Source organism: Oncorhynchus gorbuscha, linkage group LG11 (assembly GCF_021184085.1).
Source record: "Oncorhynchus gorbuscha isolate QuinsamMale2020 ecotype Even-year linkage group LG11, OgorEven_v1.0, whole genome shotgun sequence".
NCBI classification, from domain to species: domain Eukaryota; kingdom Metazoa; phylum Chordata; class Actinopteri; order Salmoniformes; family Salmonidae; genus Oncorhynchus; species Oncorhynchus gorbuscha.
Window position 1 is genome coordinate 16043766 of NC_060183.1, and position 24099 is coordinate 16067864.

The 24099-nt window shown below is 42.1% G+C and overlaps 2 protein-coding genes across 3 annotated transcripts; one reads left to right on the top strand and one right to left on the bottom strand.

The window, feature by feature from the left end:
* The first annotated feature begins 75 nt into the window (after positions 1 to 75).
* On the top strand, positions 76 to 17210 carry lipf (lipase, gastric). Its single transcript, XM_046368662.1, has 10 exons — positions 76 to 186; positions 1010 to 1127; positions 7302 to 7413; positions 9921 to 10119; positions 10848 to 10957; positions 11107 to 11243; positions 11424 to 11570; positions 11741 to 11812; positions 16209 to 16277; positions 16464 to 17210. Exons 2-10 carry the CDS (start codon positions 1017 to 1019, stop codon positions 16701 to 16703), a joined length of 1197 nt encoding a protein of 398 aa, XP_046224618.1. The 5' UTR covers positions 76 to 186; positions 1010 to 1016; the 3' UTR covers positions 16704 to 17210.
* Positions 17211 to 18436: 1226 nt separating this feature from the next.
* ankrd22 (ankyrin repeat domain 22) lies at positions 18437 to 24032 on the bottom strand. Of its 2 annotated transcripts, none has more exons than XM_046368670.1 (6): positions 23877 to 24032; positions 20003 to 20194; positions 19574 to 19681; positions 19337 to 19414; positions 19138 to 19233; positions 18437 to 18956 (listed from the first exon to the last, which is right to left on the bottom strand). In XM_046368670.1, exons 1-6 carry the CDS (start codon positions 23895 to 23897, stop codon positions 18879 to 18881), a joined length of 573 nt encoding a protein of 190 aa, XP_046224626.1. In that variant the 5' UTR covers positions 23898 to 24032; the 3' UTR covers positions 18437 to 18878. The 2 variants fall into 2 exon arrangements, with proteins under 2 accessions (XP_046224626.1, XP_046224625.1); XM_046368669.1 differs by having other exon boundaries at positions 19138 to 19236.
* Between the last annotated feature and the right edge of the window lie 67 nt (positions 24033 to 24099).

The following is a 24099-nucleotide window of genomic DNA, read 5'->3' on the forward strand; positions in this document are numbered from 1 at the left end:
CCTAACCGAAACTGTCCAATAGAAACGCTTATTTTCGTTGCAAAACAGAACGTTTTTTAACTTGAGTAATGATTACATCCCACTGGTGGCTCTGACGTTTTATCACGCTGCTGCTCTTGTGACTTATTCCTCTTTCTTCGGCCAACCAAGAATAATACAGTATTCTAATTCTACACAGTTGTCCGGGTAAGTGTTTGGACACATTGTAGCTATCGTAAATTATATTTTTGGGGATGTAGGCTATTTGATAGCTGATAAAAATGTTTGCGTTTTCCATATATCACCAACGTGATATGTGGCAATAGTTTAGAAGTTGTCAGTTGTCAGTGTGGAAGGAATGTCAACAATGGCCTACTGAAGGAAGCCTTTGTATGACTACTCATCCTGAATTTCATTCCGCTGCTTTATAATCGCTCCATACATTCATCATGGAGAAGAAACGCTAGTTTGGCCGGAGCGATCCGGAAGCCTGTAGGTTAGGTCAACGCATGTTGTAGGTTAGGTCTAATTAACCTTTTTCCTTTGTAAAGGCTAGAGATTTAAACTCCAGCCAAATAGCTCAATGTCAAAATCTGGACCCACTCAATAGCAGTATTTATAGCATTGTCAGCTCGGGGATAATTCTTGCCACAATCCCAAAATCCTTTGATATTACAGAAACATATGGCTAACTTTGAACTTGTATCAAATGCAAAAACACTATCAAGCCATATCTCATGGCTAAGAGAAGTAAAGGCAGCTGACTAACATCTGTGACATCCAAAGAGAAGCAAGATTTGGGATTGAGTAGCAACATTTGGATTGCAATAATCTCGCTTAACCCAGAACTAAACTATTATTATGGGCGATGAGAGATTAGGATTGCAATGATACGTTTAATGTATTAAGTGCCCTTTGACCATATTTATATTTCCAGGTGTGTGCTGCTGCATATGTCTTGACATAATGTGGTCAGAAAATGTATTTTTCATTTTTTAGAGGTTTATAACACATGTATTATGTTTTTCAGAGTGAACATGGTGTGGGTTCTACTTTTAGTGGCTTTCCTGAACACTGGAGCGGTCCAGTGTCAGAGATCCTCGCTGAAAGACAGTAAAAGACTGGACCCAGAGGTCAACATGAACATTGTGAGTTAGATCAAATCAATAACAGAAGCTGTGTTCTCGTAAACAAAGTGGCCAGATACTGACAAATTGTAGTTATCCAAACTTCAAAAACACTACCGGACTTCTTGGTTCATAGAGCTCATTAACAATTCATAGAACTTGGCAATCTTCTGGGCCACACGAACAAATAGTCATGGTGGTTATCTCATGTGGGGAGTACTGTTTTAGCCCACATTCTGCCCTTTATACCCCATATATCCCATGAGTTATTTCAAGGAATGTGATAGTGGGGTTGTTGCCATGACTGTTTTACCGGCAATCAGTAGTCATTACCGCAGTCAAATGAGTAACTAGGCTTCTCCAAAACTGCACTCTGGTGGTCTTTAGTAGCCCACCAGACTTGCCAACGGCCAGTTGCTAATGACCTGGTACTCAGCGCTCTATTTAAGCAATAAGGAATGGGGGGGTGTGGTATATGGCGTCGTGCCTTGACACAGCCCTTAGCTGTGGTATATTGGCCATATACCACAAACCCAGAGGTGCCTTATTGCTATTATAAACTGGTTACCAACGTAATTAGAGCAGTAAAAATAAATGTTTTGTCAAACCCTTGGTATACGGTCTGATATACTGTGGCTGTCAGGCAATCAGCTGTCAGGGCTCAAACAACCCAGTTCGTAATGTCCATCTAATCACTCTGACATCAATGCAAATGCCATTGAAAATCGACCCAAACACTTCTTGAGAGCCCTGGCATTCAGAGTTTGAATAGAATAGGCTCACCTGTTGCAGAGTGAGAGCCAGCTCCTCACAGCTGGTTGATGCATGGAGTGAAATAAGTGTTCGTATAAGCCCATGTTGCATTTCTATCGGCTATGCAATTGTTTGAGAAAACAACAGAGTTTTGATGGCTTCTATTAAAACGTAGAGGATCTCATCAGCGTTCTTACGCTAGGCCTACTATATTTATTCCTCAACTTTCCTAATATTAAGCACATTTTTTCGCTTTGCAGCTGGAGTAGCCTACCTGGCTGGCATGTAAGTGAACCGCAGGAAAAGCGGCCTCCTTTCTCTATTCAAGTACCTATGGATGACTTGTTCATTATTATTTATATTTTTTTCTGTTCTGACAGATGCATGATAATGACCCATTCAAAACTAATTTCGCAAATATATTATGATATGTAAAGACAAGATTAAATTGAGAATAGTCTGAGGGGTGAGAATATTATCATGTGAATGATGCCCAGTGTGTGCAGTCTAAGGCAAGAAACAGCAACTTTTTTTTCCCCCCTGACTTTTTCGAATCATAGTGGTATGCATCATGTAGCCTAGCCCATTGGCCTATATGTTTTGATAAGGTTTGTATCACAACTACAGTTATGCCTATAGGTCTAGAACCCCTGGAATAGGGTTGCAGAGCCCAAAGCTTACAGAGCCAAGTGAAACGTGTTCTTGTAAACTCAGTCATTACACAATTGCATGTGAAAACATAATTTTGACACGCAACATAATATTTAATAGAGGATCCCAGCTTTATCATGCTGCTATAGCCTATTTATTGCTCAATTCTTAAAATTAGGCACATAAATTAACTTTACAACTGGTGTAGCCTACCTGCACTAAAATACTGCTGAATTACAGGCCTTTGGTCACTTAGTTCGGTTGTTTTCTTTATAAACTGCTGGGTTATTGATGCTGGGTTATTGAGCTATGACCCAGCGGATCAGAAGACTAGAGGCGTTTAGTAGGGGCGTGGCTTTCAGATAGTTCATTTTAGCCACCCATGGGAGTAAATGCCATTCCTGTTCATCTGTTTTGTAGACGGGTTGGGTGTTTAGCTAAGAAACCGAGGCGTGCGCAACTATGGGTCAAAACAGACATGGGTGGCATAGATTGTTGAGAACATGTAAGCTACATTTCGTCTCCAATGTTTATTGAAAACATAAATACATTTGCACAATGAGAACTTGTCTCTCAAATACATTGTTACAGTTGTTGGTAAGCTAGCTAATGAATTTTAGCCATATTAGCATTGACATGAAATTAGTCAAAACACCTCAAAGCAAGACATGGTATCAATCGAGCTGAAATGAGCCACTTCAGATTCCCCAAATGGCAGTTTCTTGTCATTCTTGCTAGCAATCTGGCCATCCAGAATCACAACAACACTCCCCATGGAAACGCGCACATTGTTTTCATGACATTGTCAGCTAACCCATCTATAGTTATCACATGTTGAGGTTCAACATTTACATTGTTGTAGCTTCAATGAAGCTTACAGCAGAGTGTAAATTCCCTAAAATACTATTTGAATCCCATTGTTGGATACAATAAGGTGTTATACCTTTATTATAAGAAATAATCTTCATGTTATAGAAGAATGTGTAAAATGCAGTAATTTCAAATGTTCAGTATGTTCATTTAACATGATGAACAGGAATGACATTTATGCTCATGGGTGGCCAATTAGATCTGCCTTAAAGCCACACCCCTAACAAGCCACGCCTCCTGAAAACAACTTAAGGATTTAATTCAGCTGCTAGGTCAACCAAGCATGAGAGTTCTCATTTACAACTGCGACCTGGCCAAGATAAGCAAAGCAGGTCGACACAAACAACACAGAGTTACACGTGAAATAAACAAACATGCAGTCAATAATACAATAGAAAAAGTCTATATACAGTGTGTGGAAATGAGGTAGGATAAGGGAGGTAAGGCAATAAATAGGCCAGAGTGGTGAGATAATTACAGTATAGCAATTAAACCCTGGAGTGATAGATGTGCAGAAGATGAGTGTGCAAGTAGCGGTACTGGGGTGCAAAGGAGCAAAATAAAATAACAGTGTGGGGAATGAGGTAGTTGGGTGGGCTATTTACAGATGGGCTATGTACAAGTGCAGTGATCTGTGAGCTGCTCTGACAGCTGGTGCTTAAAGTTAGTGAGGGAGATATGAGTCTCCAGCTTTAGTGATTTTTGCAGTTCGTTCCAGTCATTTGCAGCAGAGAACTGGAAGGAAAGGCGGCCAAAAGAGGAATTGGCTTTGGGGGTGACCAGTCAAATATACCTGCTGCGTGCTACGGGTGGGTGATGCTATGGTGACCAGTGAGCTGAGGTAAGGCGGGGCTTTACCTAGCAAAGACATATAGATGACCTGGAGCCAGTGGGTTGGGTGCCGAATATGAAGCGAGGGCCAGCCAACGAGAGCATACAGGTCGCAGTGGTGGGTATTATAGGGGCTTTGGTGACAACAGATGGCAGTGTGATAGACTGCTTCCAATTAGCTGAGTATTGGAAGCTATTTTGCAAATGACATTGCAGAAGTCAAGGATTGGTAGGATAGTCAGTTTTACGAGAGTATGTTTGGCAGCATGAGTGAAGGATGCTTTGTTGCGAAATAGGTAACAGATTCTAGATTTAATTTTGGATTGTAAATGCTTAATGTGAGTCTGGAAGGAGTGTTTACAGCCTAACCAGACACCTAGGTATTTGTATTTGTCCACATATTCTAAGTCAGAACTGTCCAGAGTAGTGATGCTGGACGGGCGGGCAGGTGTGGGCAGCGATCAGTTGAAGAGCATGCATTTAGTTTTACTTGTATTTAAGAGCAGTTGGAGGCCACGGAAGAGAGTTGTGTGGCATTGAAGCTCATCTGGAGGTTTGTTAACAGTGTCCAAAGAAGGGCCAGAAGTATACAAAATGGTGTCGTCTGCATAGAGGTGGATCAGAGAATCACCAGCAGCAAGAGCGACATCATTGATGTATACAGAGAAAAGAGTTGGCCCGACAATTGAACCATGTGGCACCCCCATAGAGACTGCAAGAGGTCCAGACAACAGGCCCCCCGATTTGACATACTGAACTCTGTCTTAGAAGTATTTGGTGAACCAGGCGAGGCAGTCATTTGAGAAACCAAGGTCTGCCGATAAGAATGTGGTGATTGACAGTCGAAAGCCCTGGCCAGGTCAATGAATACAGCTGCACAGTAATGTCTCTTATTGATGGTGGTTATGATATCGTTTAGGACCTTGAGCGTGGCTGAGGTGCACCCATGACCAGCTCGGAAACCAGATTGCATAGCGGAGAAGGTATGGTGGGATTCAAAATGGTTGTTTGTTAACTTGGCTTTCAAAGACCTTAGAAAGGCAGGGTAGGATAGATATAGGTCTGTAGCAATTTGGGTCTAGAGTGTCTCCCCCTTTGAAGAGGGGGATGACAGCGACAGCTTTCCAGTCTTTGGGGATCTCAGACGATACGAAAGAGAGGTTGAACAGGCTAGTAATAAGGGTTGCAACAATTTTGGCGGATCATCTTAGAAAGAGAGGGTCCAGATTGTCTAGCTCGGCTGATTTGTAGGGGTCCAGATATGGGGGGGGGGGTGCATTCTAACACAAATATAATTCCACACATATATTAGTAGGCTCTATTTAAAGACTATATTAAATTGAGAATAGTCTGATGGGTGAGATTATTATAATGTGCTTGACAAATTGTGAATGAGGGAATGTGTGCATGCAGCCTGTGCAAACAATCTGAGCAGAGCACATGCCTTTCATGCCATCTTTTTTATTTTTTTCAAATCATCATTAGAGCCGCATCAATGATGTGGTATCATGCAGCCTTGGAATGTATTAGAAATGAAAACATTTAGCCTGTATCGCAACTAAAGTTTCATAAAAGCCCAGAGTTGCTGAACGTGTTTACGTTAATTAACCGCCAATTACTGTGAGACCGGCAGTTATTTGCATGGGAGTTACCGGCTGACAAAATGTCATGGGAAGTCCCTCTGTCATGTGTTGAACTTCAGCATAGATGTATCTCTAGATAGGACAATATCACAGCCATATGATATACCTAAAACCTTCAGTCTAAGATCTGTCCTAATAAAACTGAAAAAGCTATATAAAAGTGTGTAAATTGCAGTAAAATGTATTTGTCTGTATCCTCTTGCTCCAGTATTTCTATATAATAATGCTAATATATTTAATTTAATAATAATTATTATTATGGGTTGTTGTAAGCTAAAAGAGTTTTGATAGGCATTCATTCACTTTTCAAGAATGGATTTTAACAGACAAATGGTGATTCTGTGTGCTTAGTGATATCAGTATCATTTGTGCTCCAGGAGCACATACAGGCATACAGTAGTTGAACTATTTGACATGGTAAACAAATGCATTCACCACACTTTGTCAGAAAATATACAATGTATGTTTATTCATATATAAGGTGTGCCACTGGTAAAATAAACGTGTGGATTTGGGCCTGGTGCATGTCAGTGGTTATCCTTAAATCTTTGATGAGCACAGTAACAACAATATCATGATCCTGAATCTAGTGTCTAGTTAGTGTAGTTTCCAATGACAAATACTGTATACTGTCTCAGTGATATAATCCTAATACAATTCCCAGTAGTAATGTGGTCCTTCTGTAGCTCAGTTGGTAGAGCATGGCGCTTGTAACGCCAGGGTAGTGGGTTCGATCCCCGGGACCACCCATACGTAGAATGTATGCACACATGACTGTAAGTCTCTTTGGATAAAAGCATCTGCTAAATGGCATATATTATATTATTATTAATGGTTCTCGCATGCTAATGTTTCTTTCTTCCATTGTAGGCCTGAAAGCACATACCCTCTCAATAGCTCTCCTTCCCACACGCAGGTCTTGTGACATACTCCCATTTCCCTATGTAAAACCAGACCCAAATGAGACAGAGCAGAACACCGATTCTCCCCTCCACCCCTGGGCCTCTGATACCTCCTCAGTGTGTGTTGAGCCAGCAGAAGTTTTATCACAGTCTCACAGTCAGTAGAATGTGTAGACTTGCAGCATAGAGGGAGGCAGGAAATGGTGGTGGGTATTAATTATGCATGGCTAGATTGCATGGCAGGCCTGGCCGGAACCAACAGGCTCACACGCTTTCTTTTGAAGGTCCAGATTAGCGTATATAATATCTGGGAATGGGCGTGTGGGAGGGAATGCAGGGGAAGAATGGATTTTTTTTGTGACATGCTGACTAGTAGAGGCAGTGAAATAATGTTGTCTGCTTGAATTTTACTGTAATTTCACAGTGAGTAAAGTATGGTAATAGGGCTGTAAAATAAAGTGTTACCATAGAAACCCTTTCTGTCAGAATTCCGAAAAAAATTTGACTGTTTGTTTGTTTTTGTCTTCTCTCTCTCTCCCACACAGAGTGAGATCATCAGGCATTGGGGCTACCCGACAGAGGAGCACGACGTCGTCACAGAGGACGGCTACATCCTGAGTGTCAACCGGATCCCGCGCGGTCTGAAGAACGGTGAAGGTGGGCATCAAAAGATTCATGGCCATAGCATGGGGTTATTTCATATGGTCACCGGCCTTAATTATTTTAAACACGGAGTAGAGGTCTGCATTGACGTGCACTTTGGAAAGCCACGGCCTCTAGCCCTGTCATCAGATCCACATATCAAAGACCAACACACACACACAAACACTGTCACTAACATCTGAAGTGCTGATATTTCCCACATTGTCAAACATTTAGTACTGAGTCAAGATTCAAAATTGAAGTGGTCTTCAGCATTAGTCACTCTTGACAAGAGCGGAGGAGGAGGACTATATTTTGCGATTGCACCGCCCAGCCTACGCCTGACCTTTTGTTGTCAGAAGGTGGCTTGTCCTGTCATCACCAGCTATAATATCACATGCATCCAGTGAGGCTGTCGAGCTGCAAGTAGTTCACCTCTATGCTTCAATCATTTTGAGCCCAGACTATGATTGAATTGAATTTCTGTGGCGTTTTTACTTGTTTGGTATTCCTCATGATCCGTCCCTAGCATGAGCTGTTTCAAATGTGGCTCGGATCATTTTCAACCATCTCATTTATTAGGCTGTTGTTCTAATGTATTTACAGTGTATTTTCAATATGTGATGGGAAAAGTAATGGTTACAGTAATACGGAAGACATTCTTATATTTTAGTGTGTTAGGAATGCATAATGGTATTAAAAGTTTTAGATTTCTTCTTAAGAGCAGTTGTTGTCTTACAAGTTTAGGCGAAAATATCGTGATCCACCGCTTCTGTCAGGCGGAGGTACACTCGCTCTCCGGTTCCTACGAATCAGTATTCAGTTTCTCTTGCCTGTGTTGTCGCTGTATTTCATTAATAAGCAAAGTGATTGCTAAACCTCACACTAATCTCATTGGGGGAGACCATTCGAGTGCAAAACAAATTCAGATGCTATAAACTATGCTTTTTTTCCTGAACACAGTGTCTCATATCATTCTGAACAAGAACTCGTGTTCTCGACAGAGATCTCTCTGTAGGTGAATTTAAGTGCCTTGAGGATTAAACACTGGCCTTGGCTCCGGTCTTGTTTTCACTCCATTGGATTACTTTCCAAAACATGAATTAGTAAATGAACTACTTCAGTTGACCCTCTCCAATGATTTAAAATGCAAATTCAGTTTAGTGTTAATATTGACATTGGTTTGTCATTAGAAATGCTTCATAAACTAGCCAGGGGTTCCACTTGAAAGATACCCCCCCCCCCCCAATACGATGTGATATGCCAGGGTTGAGCTAGACTGGGGAGTTAAAAATCTCAATAATATATTGTGATATCCTCTAAATAAGTAAGGAGCCATCATGTTGTTCGTATCTCTTGATGCTTCTCGCTCCCTGCTCTGTAGAATGTGGCAGCGGCAGCACATCCAGTCAGGGAGGCAGCAGGGCTCTGTGATAGGCTGGAGATGCATCTCATTTCCTGTTGTCCCACTTCCCTTGCTCACACGGGAGAGCGTCTGGATCACTCCAAAGGAACACAGCAGAGCTGGAATTATTTCAGCCCCCAGATGGGGTTTTGTTCTGAAAACCGTGCTAGTTAGAAGAGCTAATGTTGGAAATCTTTGATGTTCAATCTAGGAGAGATACTGTAGATTTGGTCTTCTTGCACACAGCTACACTGTGGCGAAGTGGTTGAGACATATCATTCATAATGTATCACATTTGAACAGATAACACTGTGTTTATGTCTTTGACTATACATTAGACTACTGTTAAAACAAAATCCCTCTTTGTCCCTTTAACTCCTTAGCTATTGTAACAGTGAATGACAGTGTTTTAATACTAAAATAAAACATAGATACTTAATAAACACACACACACACACCCATTTCACTGTAAGACAACAGTCAGGACTTCCCATCAGCACCCACTACAAAGCATTATGTGTGCCTCTTGGGATCACCTGGGAGTTCTGTTAAATCTAAAACATTATCCAGCAGCGTGCTGGAAATTCAAGTAAAGGCAGTCTCGGCAACAGGGTAGGCTAGGGGTCCATTCATTATATCAAAGTTCATTGATCAAATACACAGATTTGCAAGTGTTCTAGCAGGTGCAGTCAAATGCTCCGACAGTGCAATAGAGGGATAGTACCCAATCCTATCATATAATGGTCTGTTTCTGCAACAGATCCTGTTTCTGACAGATTTCTGGGATTTGTAAAGCTCCCAAAAATGAACTGGGAGAGTGCTGAGCCACAAGGAGAAAGGCTGCCCTGCAGCTGGGATGTACTATAGCTTGGACAGACACGCCCTCTGGTGGTGACAGTCAACACAACACTTTAATTAATTATTAGTTAGTTAAATCCACTTTCAGTTGATGTATTTTTGGTCATGTTGGAATGTGAATGGATTCTTCAGCCATGTTTGAGAAGAATGAATAAATATTACATAACCACTATGTTATGCCTATGATCCTTGCTTTACTTTGCTACAATATTCACCCTATAGCAATGTGCTCAATTAAGTCAATTTCTCATCCTCCTAGATCCCAAGCCTGCAGTGTTCCTCCAGCACGGTCTCCTGGCTGCGGGGAGTAACTGGGTGACCAACCTGCCCAACACCAGCCTGGCTTACCTGCTAGCCGACGCTGGCTACGACGTCTGGATCGGCAACAGCAGGGGAAACACCTGGTCCAGGAGACACCTCACACTCAGCCCTGACCACGACGAGTTCTGGCAGTTCAGGTAGCTTCAAAGATTCATTCCACTTATACTGATCCTTGCTTGCGCTTCACGTCATGGCTATGCACCTAGGCCTGGATATTCACTCAGTGGCCAGTGTACCAGTGAGGTACACGAAAATGGTTAGCTCCTACAGAGAGTCACGAGGATGTGGGTCAGTACAACAGCGGTGCGCAGAACGTCATCTCGGAACGCACAACTTGTCTGTCCTTGTCACTGATGGGCTATTGTAGCCCACAACCACACAGAGTTCCACTCCTATCAGCTAAAAACAAGAAGTGGCTCCAACAGATCACCAACACTGGTCAATTGAGGAGTGGAAAAACATTGCCTGATCTGACAACTCCTGCTTCCTGTTGCGTCATGCTGATGGCAGATTCAGAATTTGGTGTAAGCAGCACAAGTCCATGGCCCCATCCTGCCTGGTGTCAACAGTACAGGATGGTGGCGGTGGTGTAATGGTTTAGGGAATGTTTTCCCAGCACACGTTTGGTCCCTCGAAACCAATTGAACAACGTTTCCACGCCCCGAAGCATTCAGGCTATTCTGGAGGCAAAGTTAGGACCGACTAGACCTAATAAACTGACCATATGAGTGTATATCCCCTGTGCTCACCAACAGAATCACAAGAGGTTCTAGTAGAAACACATGATATTTGATATTACATGAAATGTCTGTTTAAATAGTCTTGTTATGGCATTTACTGAGTTTCTTCTGTTCTTTTTCTTCAGTTATGATGAGATGGCAAAGAAGGACCTGCCAGCAGTGGTCAACCACATTCTGAAGACCACAGGCCAGGAGCAGATCTACTATATCGGCCACTCTCAGGGAACCACTATTGGTGAGACGGCTTGATTGTTGGTTATGTGTCATATTATATGAAGCAGAATATTTTTCACCTGTAGTTTGGCACTGCTATCTATTCTACACTATGGTTTACCGTTTTAAACCATGAAATGTTTTTCTGACTGCTCGTCTCTGTCCCCGTAGCTTTTATTGCATTCTCTTCCATGCCTGAGCTGGCAAGCAAAATCAAGATGTTCTTCGGCCTGGCTCCAGTGGCCACTGTGGCTTTCACTGCCAGCCCCATGAGCAAGCTCTCCATCTTCCCCGATTTCCTCATTTGGGTGAGTAGAAAATAAAATTTTCTTACACTGTATTATGTCACAATTTATTCATGCAGTACGTCTAACCTGTTGCTTACCTAACTTTGGCGGAGGTTTTTATTTATTTGAACAATCGGTCAGAATCTTTGATTATTTCAATACTGACTAATGCTAATCCATTGTTTGGTTTCTGTATGCTAGGATGTGTTTGGGAAGAAGGACTTCATGCCTCAGAGTGCTCTCATTAAGTGGTTCGCCACCAACGTCTGCAGTAAGAAACCTCTTAGTGAGCTGTGTGGGAACCTCTTCTTCATCCTCTGTGGCTTCGATGAGCTGAACCTCAACATGGTGCTTCTCCACGGCTCTCACATTTTGGTTATCGCTTTTTTATTCGTTTATTATTGTACAGTATTACTGTTGTAGACTTCCTTGAATCTATATTCCTCAAGCCAATTCTATAGGTATGAATGAAGATGGGGAAGATGTTGATTTCTATATTTATATGTTTTTTTGTCCAGACTCGCACACCTGTGTACACCTCCCACTGCCCAGCAGGGACCTCAGTGCAGAACATGATTCACTGGTCTCAGGTAAGAACATACCTGATGAGAGCCTATCAAAACACCCTGGATCCAATATGATTCACCTCACTTCTTCAAACCTATACATCCAGCCCCTGTTTGTTAAAACATGTCATGTAGGCCTACTCTAGATGCAACCTATATATCCAGGAAGGCTGGAGTGCAGGCAGCACAGTCTGAATCGAGAATGAGTTTGCTCTTCTTAAACCACGCTGTTCTAATAGCTCCAATACTGTACGAGCCTCCATTTACTGAGCCGTGGAAGTAAGACGTCCAGTCAAAGACCAGAGGGAGCAGAGCAGACACAGCTTTGGATTAAGTTCACATCTGCAGTCGGATGTACTCCCCGACTGACTGAGTCTCCCGGGCAGACTTTACTCACAACACCCTGCTCTGATCCCCCTGTCTGGGTGCCTTTGATGTTCCTTTCCCTTTTACACATCTCATATCCTCCCTTACCAATCCCTCTATTCCCCCCATCCTCTCCCCTCCAACCCCCAAGCATCCACTCCGTCCACACTAGGGTTGCTTGGCTACAGGTAATTTACCAAAGTTACTTGAATCTATGGTATCTTTGGTCATTTATACTTGAATAACTTATTTTTTACATTTTATATATCATTTTCATATATACTCGTTTTGATATATATGTGTCCATATTGTCCATGAGTTTCTAGTGGATAGACTATGTTTCCAGAGAAAATAGCCTAAATAATTTTTTTTAAAGCATCTTATCAACAATAGCATTATTTTTTATTAACTATGCAAATATTCATACAGTTTGGCTCCAAAACATTTACAACAAAGACATATTGACATAGTAAAATAAATACAATTATATAGAAATGTTCCACTTTGTCATTCTTTTTCATTTTAAAATCATCTTATTTGATTATTTTATATATTGTACATGTGATAAGGCCTGAGATAATTAGACATATGTGATAATCGGAAGTACATAAAAATACCTTGAAAGTTACAAAAATTCTGGTTGTTTCCAGGTTTCCAGTTATATACAGTGCATTTGGGAAAGTATTTAGACCCCTTGACTTTTTCCCCATTTTGTTATGTTACAGACTTATTCTAAAATTGAATAAATTGTTTTTTTTCCATCATCAAACGACACAAAATAACCCCATAATGACAAAGCAAGAACAGGATTTTTTGTTTTTTTGTTGCTAATTCATAGAAATAAAAAAAACGGATTACATTTACATAAGTATTCAGACCATTTTCTCAGTACTTTGTTGAAGCACCTTTGGCAGCGATTACCACCTTGAGTCTTCTTGGGTCTGACGCTATAAGCTTGGCACACCTGTATTTGGGGAGTTTCTCCCATTCTTCTCTGCAGATCCTCTCAAGCTCTGCCAGGTTGAATGGGGAGCGTCGCTGTACAGCTATTTTCAGGTCTCTCTAGAGATGTTTGATTGGGTTCAAGTCCGGGCTCTCGCTGGGCCACTCAAGGACATTCAGAGCCTTATCCCTAAGCCACTCCTGAGTGGTCTTGGCTGTGTGCTTAGCATTGTTGTCCTGTTGGAAGGTGAACCTTCACCCCAGTCTGAGGTCCTGAGGCTTCTGGAGCAGGTTTTCATCAAGGATCTCTGTACTTTGCTCCATTCATCCTTCCCTCAATCCTGACTAGTCTCCCAGTCCCTGCTGCTAAAAAACATCCCCACAGCATGATGCTGCCACCACCATGTATCACTGTAGGGATGGTGCCAGGTTTTCCTTCCAGACGTGACATTCAGGCCAAAGAGTTTAGTCTTTGTTTCATCAGACCAGATAATCTTGTTTCTCATGGTCCTAGAGTCTTTAGGTGCCTTTTGGAAAACTTCAAGCAGCCGGTCATGTGCCTTTTACAGAGGAGTGGCTTCCATCTGGCCACTCTATCATAAAGGCCTGATTGGTGGAATGCTGCAGAGATGGTTGTCCTTCTGGAAGGTTCTCCCATCTCCACAGAGAAACTTTGGAGATCTATCAGAGTGACCATCGGGTTCTTGGTTACCCCCTTTCCAAGGCCCTTTCCCCTGATTGCTCAGTTTGGCCAGGAGACCAGCTCTAGGAAGAGTCTTGGTGGTTCCAAACTTCTTCCATTTAAGAATGATGGAGACCACTGTGTTCTTGGGTACCTTCAATGCTGCAGAAATGTTTCGGTACCCTTCCCAAGATTTGTGCCTCGACACAATCCTGTCTCAGAGCTCTATGGACAATTCCTTTGCCCTCATGGCTTGGTTTTTGCTCTGACATGCACTGTCAACTGTGGGACCTTTATATAGACTTTTTATCTATTTTATTTAACCTTTATTTAAGTCCGTTGAGAACAAATTCTTATTTACAATGACGGCCTACCCCAGCCACACCCTAACCCAGACGACGCTGGGCCAATTGTGCGCCGCCCTATGGTACTCCCAATCATGGCCGGTTGTGATACAGCCTGGAATCACACCTCTAGAACTGAGATGCAGTGCCTTAGACCACTGCGCCACTCAGTAGCCCAGGTGTGTGCCTTTCCAAATCATGTCCAGTCAATTGAATTTATCACAGGTGGACTCCAATCAAGTTGTAGAAACATCAAGGATGATCAATGGAAATAAGATGCAACTGTGCTCAATTTCAAGCCTTATAGCAAAGGGTCTGAATACTTAAGTAAATAAGGTATTTTGATTTTTGATTTGCAAACATTTCTAAAAACATGTTTTTTCGCTTTGTCATGATGGGGTATTGTGTGTACATTGAGGGAAAAAAATATTTATTACATTTTAGAATAAGGCTGTAACATAACAAAATGTGGAAAAAGGGGTCTGAATACTTTCCAAAGGCACTGTACCTTCCCTTCACAACCCTAGTCCTCCCCATTCAGGATGCACGGCTCGTCTGTTCATTGCTTACAACAGAGGCTTTCATGGAAACCGTTACATTATGAAGGGGGATATGTCAGAGGAGAATTTCGCTTTTATTTTCATGTTTGCAAATTTAATTTCCCAGATACTTTTTGATGCAGGGGAGTTATTATTTATGTCAAACCGACACTGATTTCACAAGCAACTGAGCAAAAACAGACGCTCGGGACATAAATAGATGATCTCAAAGACGTTGATAAATTATTCCTCAATGTTTTGTGTCATAAATTATTACTTCACCCTGTTTATGACACAGTTTCACACCCAAGCCAACAATCATCGACATTCCTGCTGTGTGAAAAGGAGTGGCACAGACATTCCGCTGTGTGAAAAGGAGCGGCAGACATTCCGCTGTGTGAAAAGGAGCGGCACAGACATTCCGCTGTGTGAAAAGGAGCGGCAGACATTCCGCTGTGTGAAAAGGAGTGGCAAAGACATTCCGCTGTGTGAAAAGGAGTGGCACAGACATTCCGCTGTGTGAAAAGGAGTGGCACAGACATTCCGCTGTGTGAAAAGGAGTGGCACAGACATTCCACTGTGTGAAAAGGAGTGGCACAGACATTCCGCTGTGTGAAAAGGAGCGGCACAGACATTCCGCTGTGTGAAAAGGAGCGGCACAGACATTCCGCTGTGTGAAAAGGAGTGGCACAGACATTCCTGCTGTGTGAAAAGGAGCGGCACAGACATTCCGTTGTGTGAAAAGGAGCGGCACAGACATTCCTGCTGTGTGAAAAGGAGCGGCACAGACATTCCGCTGTGTGAAAAGGAGCGGCACAGACATTCCGCTGTGTGAAAAGGAGCGGCACAGACATTCCGCTGTGTGAAAAGGAGCGGCAGACATTCCGCTGTGTGAAAAGGAGAGGCAGACATTCCGCTGTGTGAAAAGGAGTGGCACAGACATTCCGCTGTGTGAAAAGGAGTGGCACAGACATTCCGCTGTGTGAAAAGGAGCGGCACAGACATTCCTGCTGGGTGAAAAGGAGCGGCACAGACATTCCTGCTGCGCACAGACTTATTGACTTAAACACGCCCATTTTCCCCACTCAACGATTCAGTGGTGTTGAAATGAATGAACCTAGAGTAAAAGTCAATCCCAGATTCAAAGACAACTTGAACTTCACTGAAGGTTACCTACTGTTGGACTTGGTGCACATAGTGCTCTCCCGTGGGCAGATTCTGCTTGTCGACTGAAGGATCTGCCGGGACTGAATAGGATCCGTGAGATGATGAGCAGCATTGGTTACATTTTAGTTTTTTTTGTCACTGGTTATTTGGACGTATCAGGATTGGGTGACGGTGGTGCTTGAACTGCTTTGCACATGTGCCTTTTGCGAGGGTGGAGATTTTGTCAATTTCTAACATGTATGAACACAAGTTGATCACGCAGCTGACCAAATTCCGTAAGATTTTACTTCTGGGTTAAGAGATACTGCCTTTACATCCAGGACCACCACGTGTTCAGCTACCTAGAGTCCAGGTATTTGTGATGTGTATTCTTTTTACAGGCAGTGCATGGTGGAAAGCTGATGGCCTATGACTATGGGAGAGCAGGGAACATGGCTCACTATAACCAGGTAAGGCCAGCTCAGAGCTCATTAGTCAGTCAAAACACACACACACACACCACTTCACACTGAAGTTGTTTTCCAATGCTTTCAGAAGCTCTCACCTCTTTACTGGTCCATATCCAGTGTTCCCTATTGGTCAATCGATGCCTTTAGCTGACATCTAGTCCATTCTTGTCTGCCGCCCCCCTCCAGTCGACCCCCCCGTTGTACAACATCCAGAACATGAAGGTGCCTACGGCCCTGTGGTCCGGGGGTCACGACACCCTGGCTGACCCTAAGGACGTTGCCGTGCTGCTCACCCAGGTACCCAACCTGGTGTACCACCGCCACATCGAGCATTGGGAACACCTGGACTTCATCTGGGGTCTGGATGCCCCCCAGGAGATGTACAGTGAGATAATCAAACTGATGAGTCAGCAGGACTTGGTGTGAACAGTGGATTGACAGGGAGAAATATGGCCAGTTTTAACCTCCGCTCTCAGCACACTAGCAGAAGCGATTTTAATACTGTATCTGAAACATATTGGGAGACATATCGCAGTGCCTGGGTGCGAGTGAGTACACACGTTTGTGCAGTTTTGTGTTTGTGACTATAAGCATGTGTAAAAGCGAGTCTTTCGTGTGTTTGAGTAAGCCATGCTCTCAAGGAGCAATAATCATGTACCTCTAAATTGGGATGGTGAGGAAAACAAGCTGTGAGTTTAGGATTCAGTGTTGTGAGGAATCCTCTATTTTGTGATTTTACTACCACTGTCCTCTTTCAGAACACTTGAATGGATTTTAGATGTCTTTAAAACAAAATAATTTAACCTTTTAACTCGGCAAGTCAGTTAAGAACTAATTCTTATTTACAATGACGGCCTACTGGGGAACAGTGGGTTAACTGCCTTGGTCAGGGGCAGAACAACCGATTTTTACCTTGTCAGCTCGGGGATTAGATCCAGCAACCTTTCGCTGACTGGCCCAACTCTCTAACCACTAGGCTACCTGCTGGTTACTGGTCCAACTCTCTAACCACTATGCTACCTGCTGGTTACTGGCCCAACTCTCTAACCACTAGGCTACCTGCCGGTTACTAGTCCAACTCTCTAACCACTAGGCTACCTGCCGGTTACTAGTCCAACTCTCTAACCACTAGGCTACCTGCTGGTTACTGGCCCAACTCTCTAACCACTAGGCTACCTGCTGGTTACTGGTCCAACTCTCTAACCACTAGGCTACCTGCCGGTTACTAGTCCAACTCTCTAACCACTAGGCTACCTGCCGGTTACTAGTCCAACTCTCTAACCACAGGCTAGGTCCTAACCACTAGGCTACCTGCCGGTTACTAGTCCAACTCTCTAACCACTAGGCTACCTGCCGGTTACTAGTCCAACACTCTAACCACTAGGCTACCTGCTGGTTACTAGTCCAACTCTCTAACCACTAGGCTACCTGCTGGTTACTAGTCCAACTCTCTAACCACTAGGCTACCTGCTGGTTACTAGTCCAACTCTCTAACCACTAGGCTACCTGCTGGTTACTAGTCCAACTCTCTAACCACTAGGCTACCTGCTGGTTACTAGTCCAACTCTCTAACCACTAGGCTACCTGCTGGTTACTAGTCCAACTCTCTAACCACTAGGCTACCTGCTGGTTACTAGTCCAACTCTCTAACCACTAGGCTACCTGCTGGTTACTAGTCCAACTCTCTAACCACTAGGCTACCTGCCGGCATTTAAGAATGTCCCAGGTCAGTGAAAATATACTAGTAACAAACATTACAGGTTATAATCCTCCATGAGATGCAGGTTATGAATGTAGCTTAAGTTATTGGTACATTATCATGAAAGGTCCAGGGTCCAGTTCAACATACAGTACCTCTCTCTACAGAACTTGCACTTTTCAAACTGTCATCACTAGGACTTTGTGTTGTTGTGTTGGTTAATGTTGCTGTGCCTTTTTTCATCAAACGCATTCAATTTGGGTTTACCTGTCCCTACTGATAGTTGTCATTTTGTTACATAGATGAAGTATATTTATTGGATCTTAGGTAAGGAAGGGTGCCGACCAAAGAATGACTGACGTGTTTGTTCATTCATTTTCTACTTCCGTTGTGTTAGAACACTTATGTATGTTGCTTTTTAATTCATGTATGCAACTCCTCAATACAAATGTATTAAATCTGTTGTACAATTCAATTTATTGACAAGTGCTTAAGAAACTGAGTATCTACACATAGAATGCTTTAATCTGTAACAATGCTTAAATTCACTTACTCCTATGTACAATATCAAAACCAGGAACTCATCCGTTTCTAATTTACATATATTATACAATATACAAATATTTTGAGACGCATAGTATAAATTCAATTAATGTCATATTTCAAGGAGCTTCAACCACGAGACTAAAAAAACGATCTAAAAACAATTTCTTGGCCATTTATATTGGTATGAACCTTAACGAATGGTTGCTAGAGAGCTGAGGATAAAGTGTTGAATACGAACCATAGATCATATACATATGAACAGAGATCCTTCCTCCGTCAGACAAAAGACGCCCGATGAGAAGGTGATGTTGCCATGGTGAAAAATTCTCCATCGTCTGCAAGCCCCCCCCCCCCTTTCAGTCAGGCTTTTTCAGCATTGTAACAATCTTCTTGAACTGCAGTCTCCTTGCTATATCCATTGGGGTCTCATCATCCTAAAGGACAGGATAATACATTGTTACCACCAAAGCTTAGTGAAATAGTAACGTAACGTAACATGTCCTCTTATGCTTTATCAGAGGCTCCTCTTATGCTTTATCAGAGGTGTCGAGGAGGTTAGAGAATAGATTAGTAAGCTTAACATAATGCACTTTGCAAAAGTGACCTCACACCTACTTTGTTTTTAATAGAAACGTCTGCCTTTTTCTCCAGTAACAGTGGAACGAGTCTGTGACTCTTCCTCTGACAGACATAGTGAAGACCAGTGTTTCCCTGCTGAAATACACAGTGAACACAAAGGTCAAATAAGTCACACACAATGATCAGTAGCTCATCATTCTAATATTACAACTATATACTTCATCTCAGTACTCACATAGTCCACAGCGTCAACCTCCACTTTAGTGCTCAGAACCAGATTCATTAGTTTCACATTCTTCCTTTGCTTGTCTTCCTGTTGAAAGGAGGAAGGTTTATACCACAGGGACCAACAACACTTTCCTAATGCTCTTACAGTGTAGTTGGTGTGGCTGGTCTGGGAGCCATGGCTGATGGGAGACTTAAGACTTTGCCCCACTGTATTCTAAGGTCAGCGGTTCAAAGTATATCCTACCAGAATGAGGTATCCAATCAACAGAATTGGCATGAGGATAGTGATCATCAGGTAATCCAAGAAGGAAAAGGTCCTCTTTGCAGCATAGTGCAAACATGTCCTCTGTTTCTACAGGCAGACAGGGAGAGAGAGCATGGATCAGTGCCACACATTTCACAAGACGCACAGTTTTGATAACACTTAACATATTTCTGTATTGTTTATTCAATTGCATCACCTAGTTGAGGAACATTCTCATTTCCATTGTAGATTCCTACAAACATTGAAGTAAAGGTCACACTTGGTCTGATAGTATCCTTTTTATCTAATATTTACATATAAATGACATAGTAAATAACTACTGTTTGTGTATTTGGTAGTCATAGAAAGAAGCGTAAATAAAAGTTACACAACTACTGTCCAAATGTCTCAGAACTGCATTTCCACTACCTTGTTCCTTATAGCTACATCTGCCTTCAGGTCCAAAAGGTACTTGACCATTCTGATGTTTCCACGTCTGCAGGCAGCTATGATTGGTGTATCGCCAGATTCCTCATCTTGAACATTTAAAGTCTTGGCATCCTCTTTTAGAACGTGGTACACCTTTTGAAGGTCGTTATCGTAGGCAGCTTGGCAAATGGGCTGCGGAAATAAGCAAATGGTAGCATGTAAAGTAACTTCATAAACCAGTTCATGCATTTGTAGTCTACGTATGGTAAAATCAATGCATGTTGATTAGTCTTGATTTCACACCTGGGTCAAGGGTTTTTTAAAGGATAAACAAACCAACAATGAAACAATGCCAACATCAGATACGGTAAGTGAGCCTACTGCCGTACTGAGAAGGAACACTTCTGTAGCCAGTGGCAGATAAGATGAGCAGCAAAACAGGTCAATCCTGTCTCGCTTCAGTTATAACTGTGAGACAACTGGCCAGCCCCTTCTTAGGTCACAGTCTTTAAAAAACACAGATGACACCCGAGAGCGGTCAAATACAGGTCACCTCCGGTTTCTGTCAGATGGCTAGTGAAATATCATAGCTTATATGGGTATGGCCAACACTGCCCTTTAACAAGAGAATGCATCTGTAGGAGACCCCGTCGCATAGGTGCAACTTTCACATGACCCTCACAAATAGTGAAATTGCATTTTTGTCCCCCCCCCCCCCCCCAGTTGTATCATTGCACTGTGATACAAAAAGCGGCATCAGTGTGCTTTAGGACCATGCGGATGCCTCAGAGCGGTCGGCTAGGCTGTTTGGTGGTTTCAGCCAACTAGATTTAGGGCCCGCGTGGACACCACAGAGTGTGCGAACATAGGCAGCTGTTGTCTATGTGTGTTATGGTTTTTCTCCGAGTTGTAAAAGCAAGTAGAACAGAAAATGACTACTTTTTATTTAACTGATGTAGCTGGCAAGGTAACTGCTGTTTGACTTAACAGAAAAAGAAAATCCCAGTGCTGAGCTAGTAGTGTAACTGACATGTAACATTAGCTAATGTTTGATCCCCTCTCAACTCAAGTTATATCTTAAGTGAATGAAAAAGCTAGCTAGCTAGTAACTAGCTACCACAGCCAGTTCAGCTCTAGCCTCTAGCTATCTGTCAGGTAGCAGTATCTAACAGTTGTTGTGTGTATGGAAATGTTTGGTAGCTTTTGTTTTGTACCGTTTTAACAGAAGTAAATTAACTTGGCTCGTTTTCGCCAGTTGATGTACCATAGAGCTAGCCAAAAGTTGGCTAACGTTATATATTATTTTTATCCTCAATCACAGTCGGTATAGAAATGTAACGTAATTGGTCTGTCAGTTGTCCTACATAATTCCCTACTTTTCACACTGACACAGTGTTTAACAGCTCTACAGGCTTCAGTGTCATGGAGGAGACTCAGTAGAAAACACTATGCTCATCATGTCTTAGCATGATTAAATGGTGACAGCCGGGTCAGACAGCCAGGGAAGACCAGTCTACGGAGCTCAGGTGTATTTTTACAGCTGCAACACTTTATTCTCTCGGTGCAGCAAACACTGGACAAGCCAGAAGCTTCAAAGATTGAAATTGTTTTAAGGCCGTCTGACAAACCTTAAGTTGATTTACAAACTGTACCAAGGCTTGATAAGAGGCTTTTCCTAATGACACTAAACAGGTAAAACAAAAATGTGAGGAAGACCCGGGAGACACTATGGATAACGATGAATGGGTACAGATATGTTTGAATGCCCAGTCATGTTCATATCATCTCAGACATAAATGACTGCATTTAAAGGCCATCCATAGAACATACTATATGTCAGTGAAACTGAATATCACGCATTCAGAAATGCAATACCTCTGCTGGAGGTGTAAAACACAAAAGAGGACATATTTCAATGTGTTGTGAAGGCTGGCTGAATTCTGGCAAAGACTATGCTCTTTATCTCAGCATGTCTACAAACTCTCCCTTCTCCCTGTTTTTCTTTGCTAGGAAATGTTGATACGGTAGACTTCTTCAGAAGAAACTGTGTAACCTACCATTTATAGCGGCTTCGCCAGTAATGTCAAGTTATCTATCAATAGATTTGATTTATTTCCAGATTAAGGGTATACTGTGCAACTTTCATACAGTTTGGATGTCTTATTTGGAATACTGTGTAACAAAATCTGTATTGAAAACATGCCCACGTCATGGGAGATACCTATTTAGGCAATCCCTGCTGGGCTGCTCAGTCCTGGGAATGGGGATCTGTTGGTTGTCACTCTGGCCTTGGCCTAACACACCTGGAACCAATAATGAATGTTTCACTAAGATCCTAAAGCTGAGTGGGGTGTATTGGGTTGGGGCGCTGTAGGGCGGTGGACCCATAGGGGCAGGACGGAGCTCTACAGTACCATTAAGCCTATGATATGAATTACAGTGATATGAATTACAGTGCCCCCCCGTAATTATTGAGACAGTGAAGCATTTTTTCTTCTTATGGCTCTATACTCCAAAAGTTTGGATTTTAAATCAAACAATGACTATGAAGTTACAGTGCAGAATGTCAGCTTCCATTTGAGTGTAATTTCATCCATATCTGGTGAACTGTTTAGAAATTACAGCACTTTTTGTACATAGTCCCCCATTTTAGGAGCGCAAAAGTATTGGGTCAAATTCATTTGTATGTGTATTAAAGTAGTAAAATGTTGAGTATTTGGTCTCACATTCACAGCATGCAATGACGACATCAAGGTTGTGACTCTACAAATTTGTTTGGAAGCATTTGCAGTTTGTTTTGGTTGTGTTTCAGATTATTTTGTGCCCAATTGAAATGAATGGTAAATAATGTATTGTGTCATTTTGGAGTAACATTTATTGTAAATAAGAATATAATATGTTTCTAAATACTTCTACATTAATGTGGCTGCTAACATGATTACAGCTAATCCTAAATGAACTGTGAAAATTATGAGTGAGAAAGTTACAGATGGACAAACATCATAACCCCAAAACATGCTAACATCGCACCACCTACACTAATAAAATAGCTTAGCATTTTTCAAGGGGTATGACATTTGTGTGTCTATAATTTTCTCACTCATCATTATTCACAATTCCTTCAGGATTATCCATAATCATGGCAGCATCCAACATTCATGTAGAAGTGTTTAGAAATAGATATTCTTATTTACAATAAAAGTGAATGTAGGAAATGATGAAAGTCTTTCTGGTATTATGAAAAGTGTTTTGACTTATTTATTTTTCCTTCCTCTCCAAATGTTTTGTAAGTGTAGGCTGCTATCTATCATGTTCTACATACAATTCATTATGGAAGTACATGATGCGGTATGTTTATTCATTATAATTTAGCAGTGAATGTATTAAGTAAACCAGGTTAGTCGGCTATATGACGCAACGACTGCACCCATCTGCGATTCCCGACATCTGCTTTTCACTGGAATGTGGTTTGCACGAAATTAACTGGTTTTGTGATTTTCTTTCACCCTTTTTACTCGAGACACCGATAAAGTTGCCCGAATAGTGCTTTAAATATCGTAAAGGCTAGTTCCTGGAGCGCTACCATCATGTAGGTTTTCATTCAAAACCCAATCTAGCGCACCCGATTCTAATAATTAGCAGGTTTACAAAGTGAGTCAGGTTAGTGACAACTGGGGTTGGAGTGAAAACCTACAGGAGGGTAAGAGCTCCCAGCTGCGAGAAATTGCATCTACCTGGCTACACCTAGCAATCCACATGCTGCTTTGCTGAGGGACTGTATTGAGAGGCATCCTACTAAAACTTTCTCAGAGACTAAACAACGACACACAGACTAAAAAACGTTCCCATTAAACGTGTTTAAATGACAGCTCACCTCTGAATACACTATCCCCATGTCGCCTCTTCTTCAGTGACAAAATACTTTACCCGCTAAAATAAAACACTTGACTTTTATTTCTAGAAGCCAGTCAAGTTAAAATTTCAGAGGTAGGCTAATATTTACACAGCCGATGTATTCATTTTTTCAGTTACGCACCTATCAGATTCATCATCTGGTTCCCCGCTAGTAATGCATCTACTGTAGGGTGTGGCTTGTT

Excerpts from the sequence above, each read along its gene's own strand:
- ankrd22 (XM_046368669.1), bottom strand. The coding sequence starts at position 23,897 with ATGGGGATAGTGTATTCAGAG. Across the intron at positions 19,415-19,573 it reads TGATTGGATACCTCATTCTG|GAAGACAAGCAAAGGAAGAA; the intron begins GTAGGATATACT and ends TCCTTTCAACAG. Across the intron at positions 19,237-19,336 it reads AGGTTGACGCTGTGGACTAT|CAGGGAAACACTGGTCTTCA; the intron begins GTGAGTACTGAG and ends TGTGTATTTCAG.
- lipf (XM_046368662.1), top strand. The coding sequence starts at position 1,017 with ATGGTGTGGGTTCTACTTTTAGTGGCTTTCCTGAACACTGGAGCGGTC. Across the intron at positions 10,120-10,847 it reads GACGAGTTCTGGCAGTTCAG|TTATGATGAGATGGCAAAGA; the intron begins GTAGCTTCAAAG and ends CTTTTTCTTCAG. Across the intron at positions 10,958-11,106 it reads CTCTCAGGGAACCACTATTG|CTTTTATTGCATTCTCTTCC; the intron begins GTGAGACGGCTT and ends CTGTCCCCGTAG.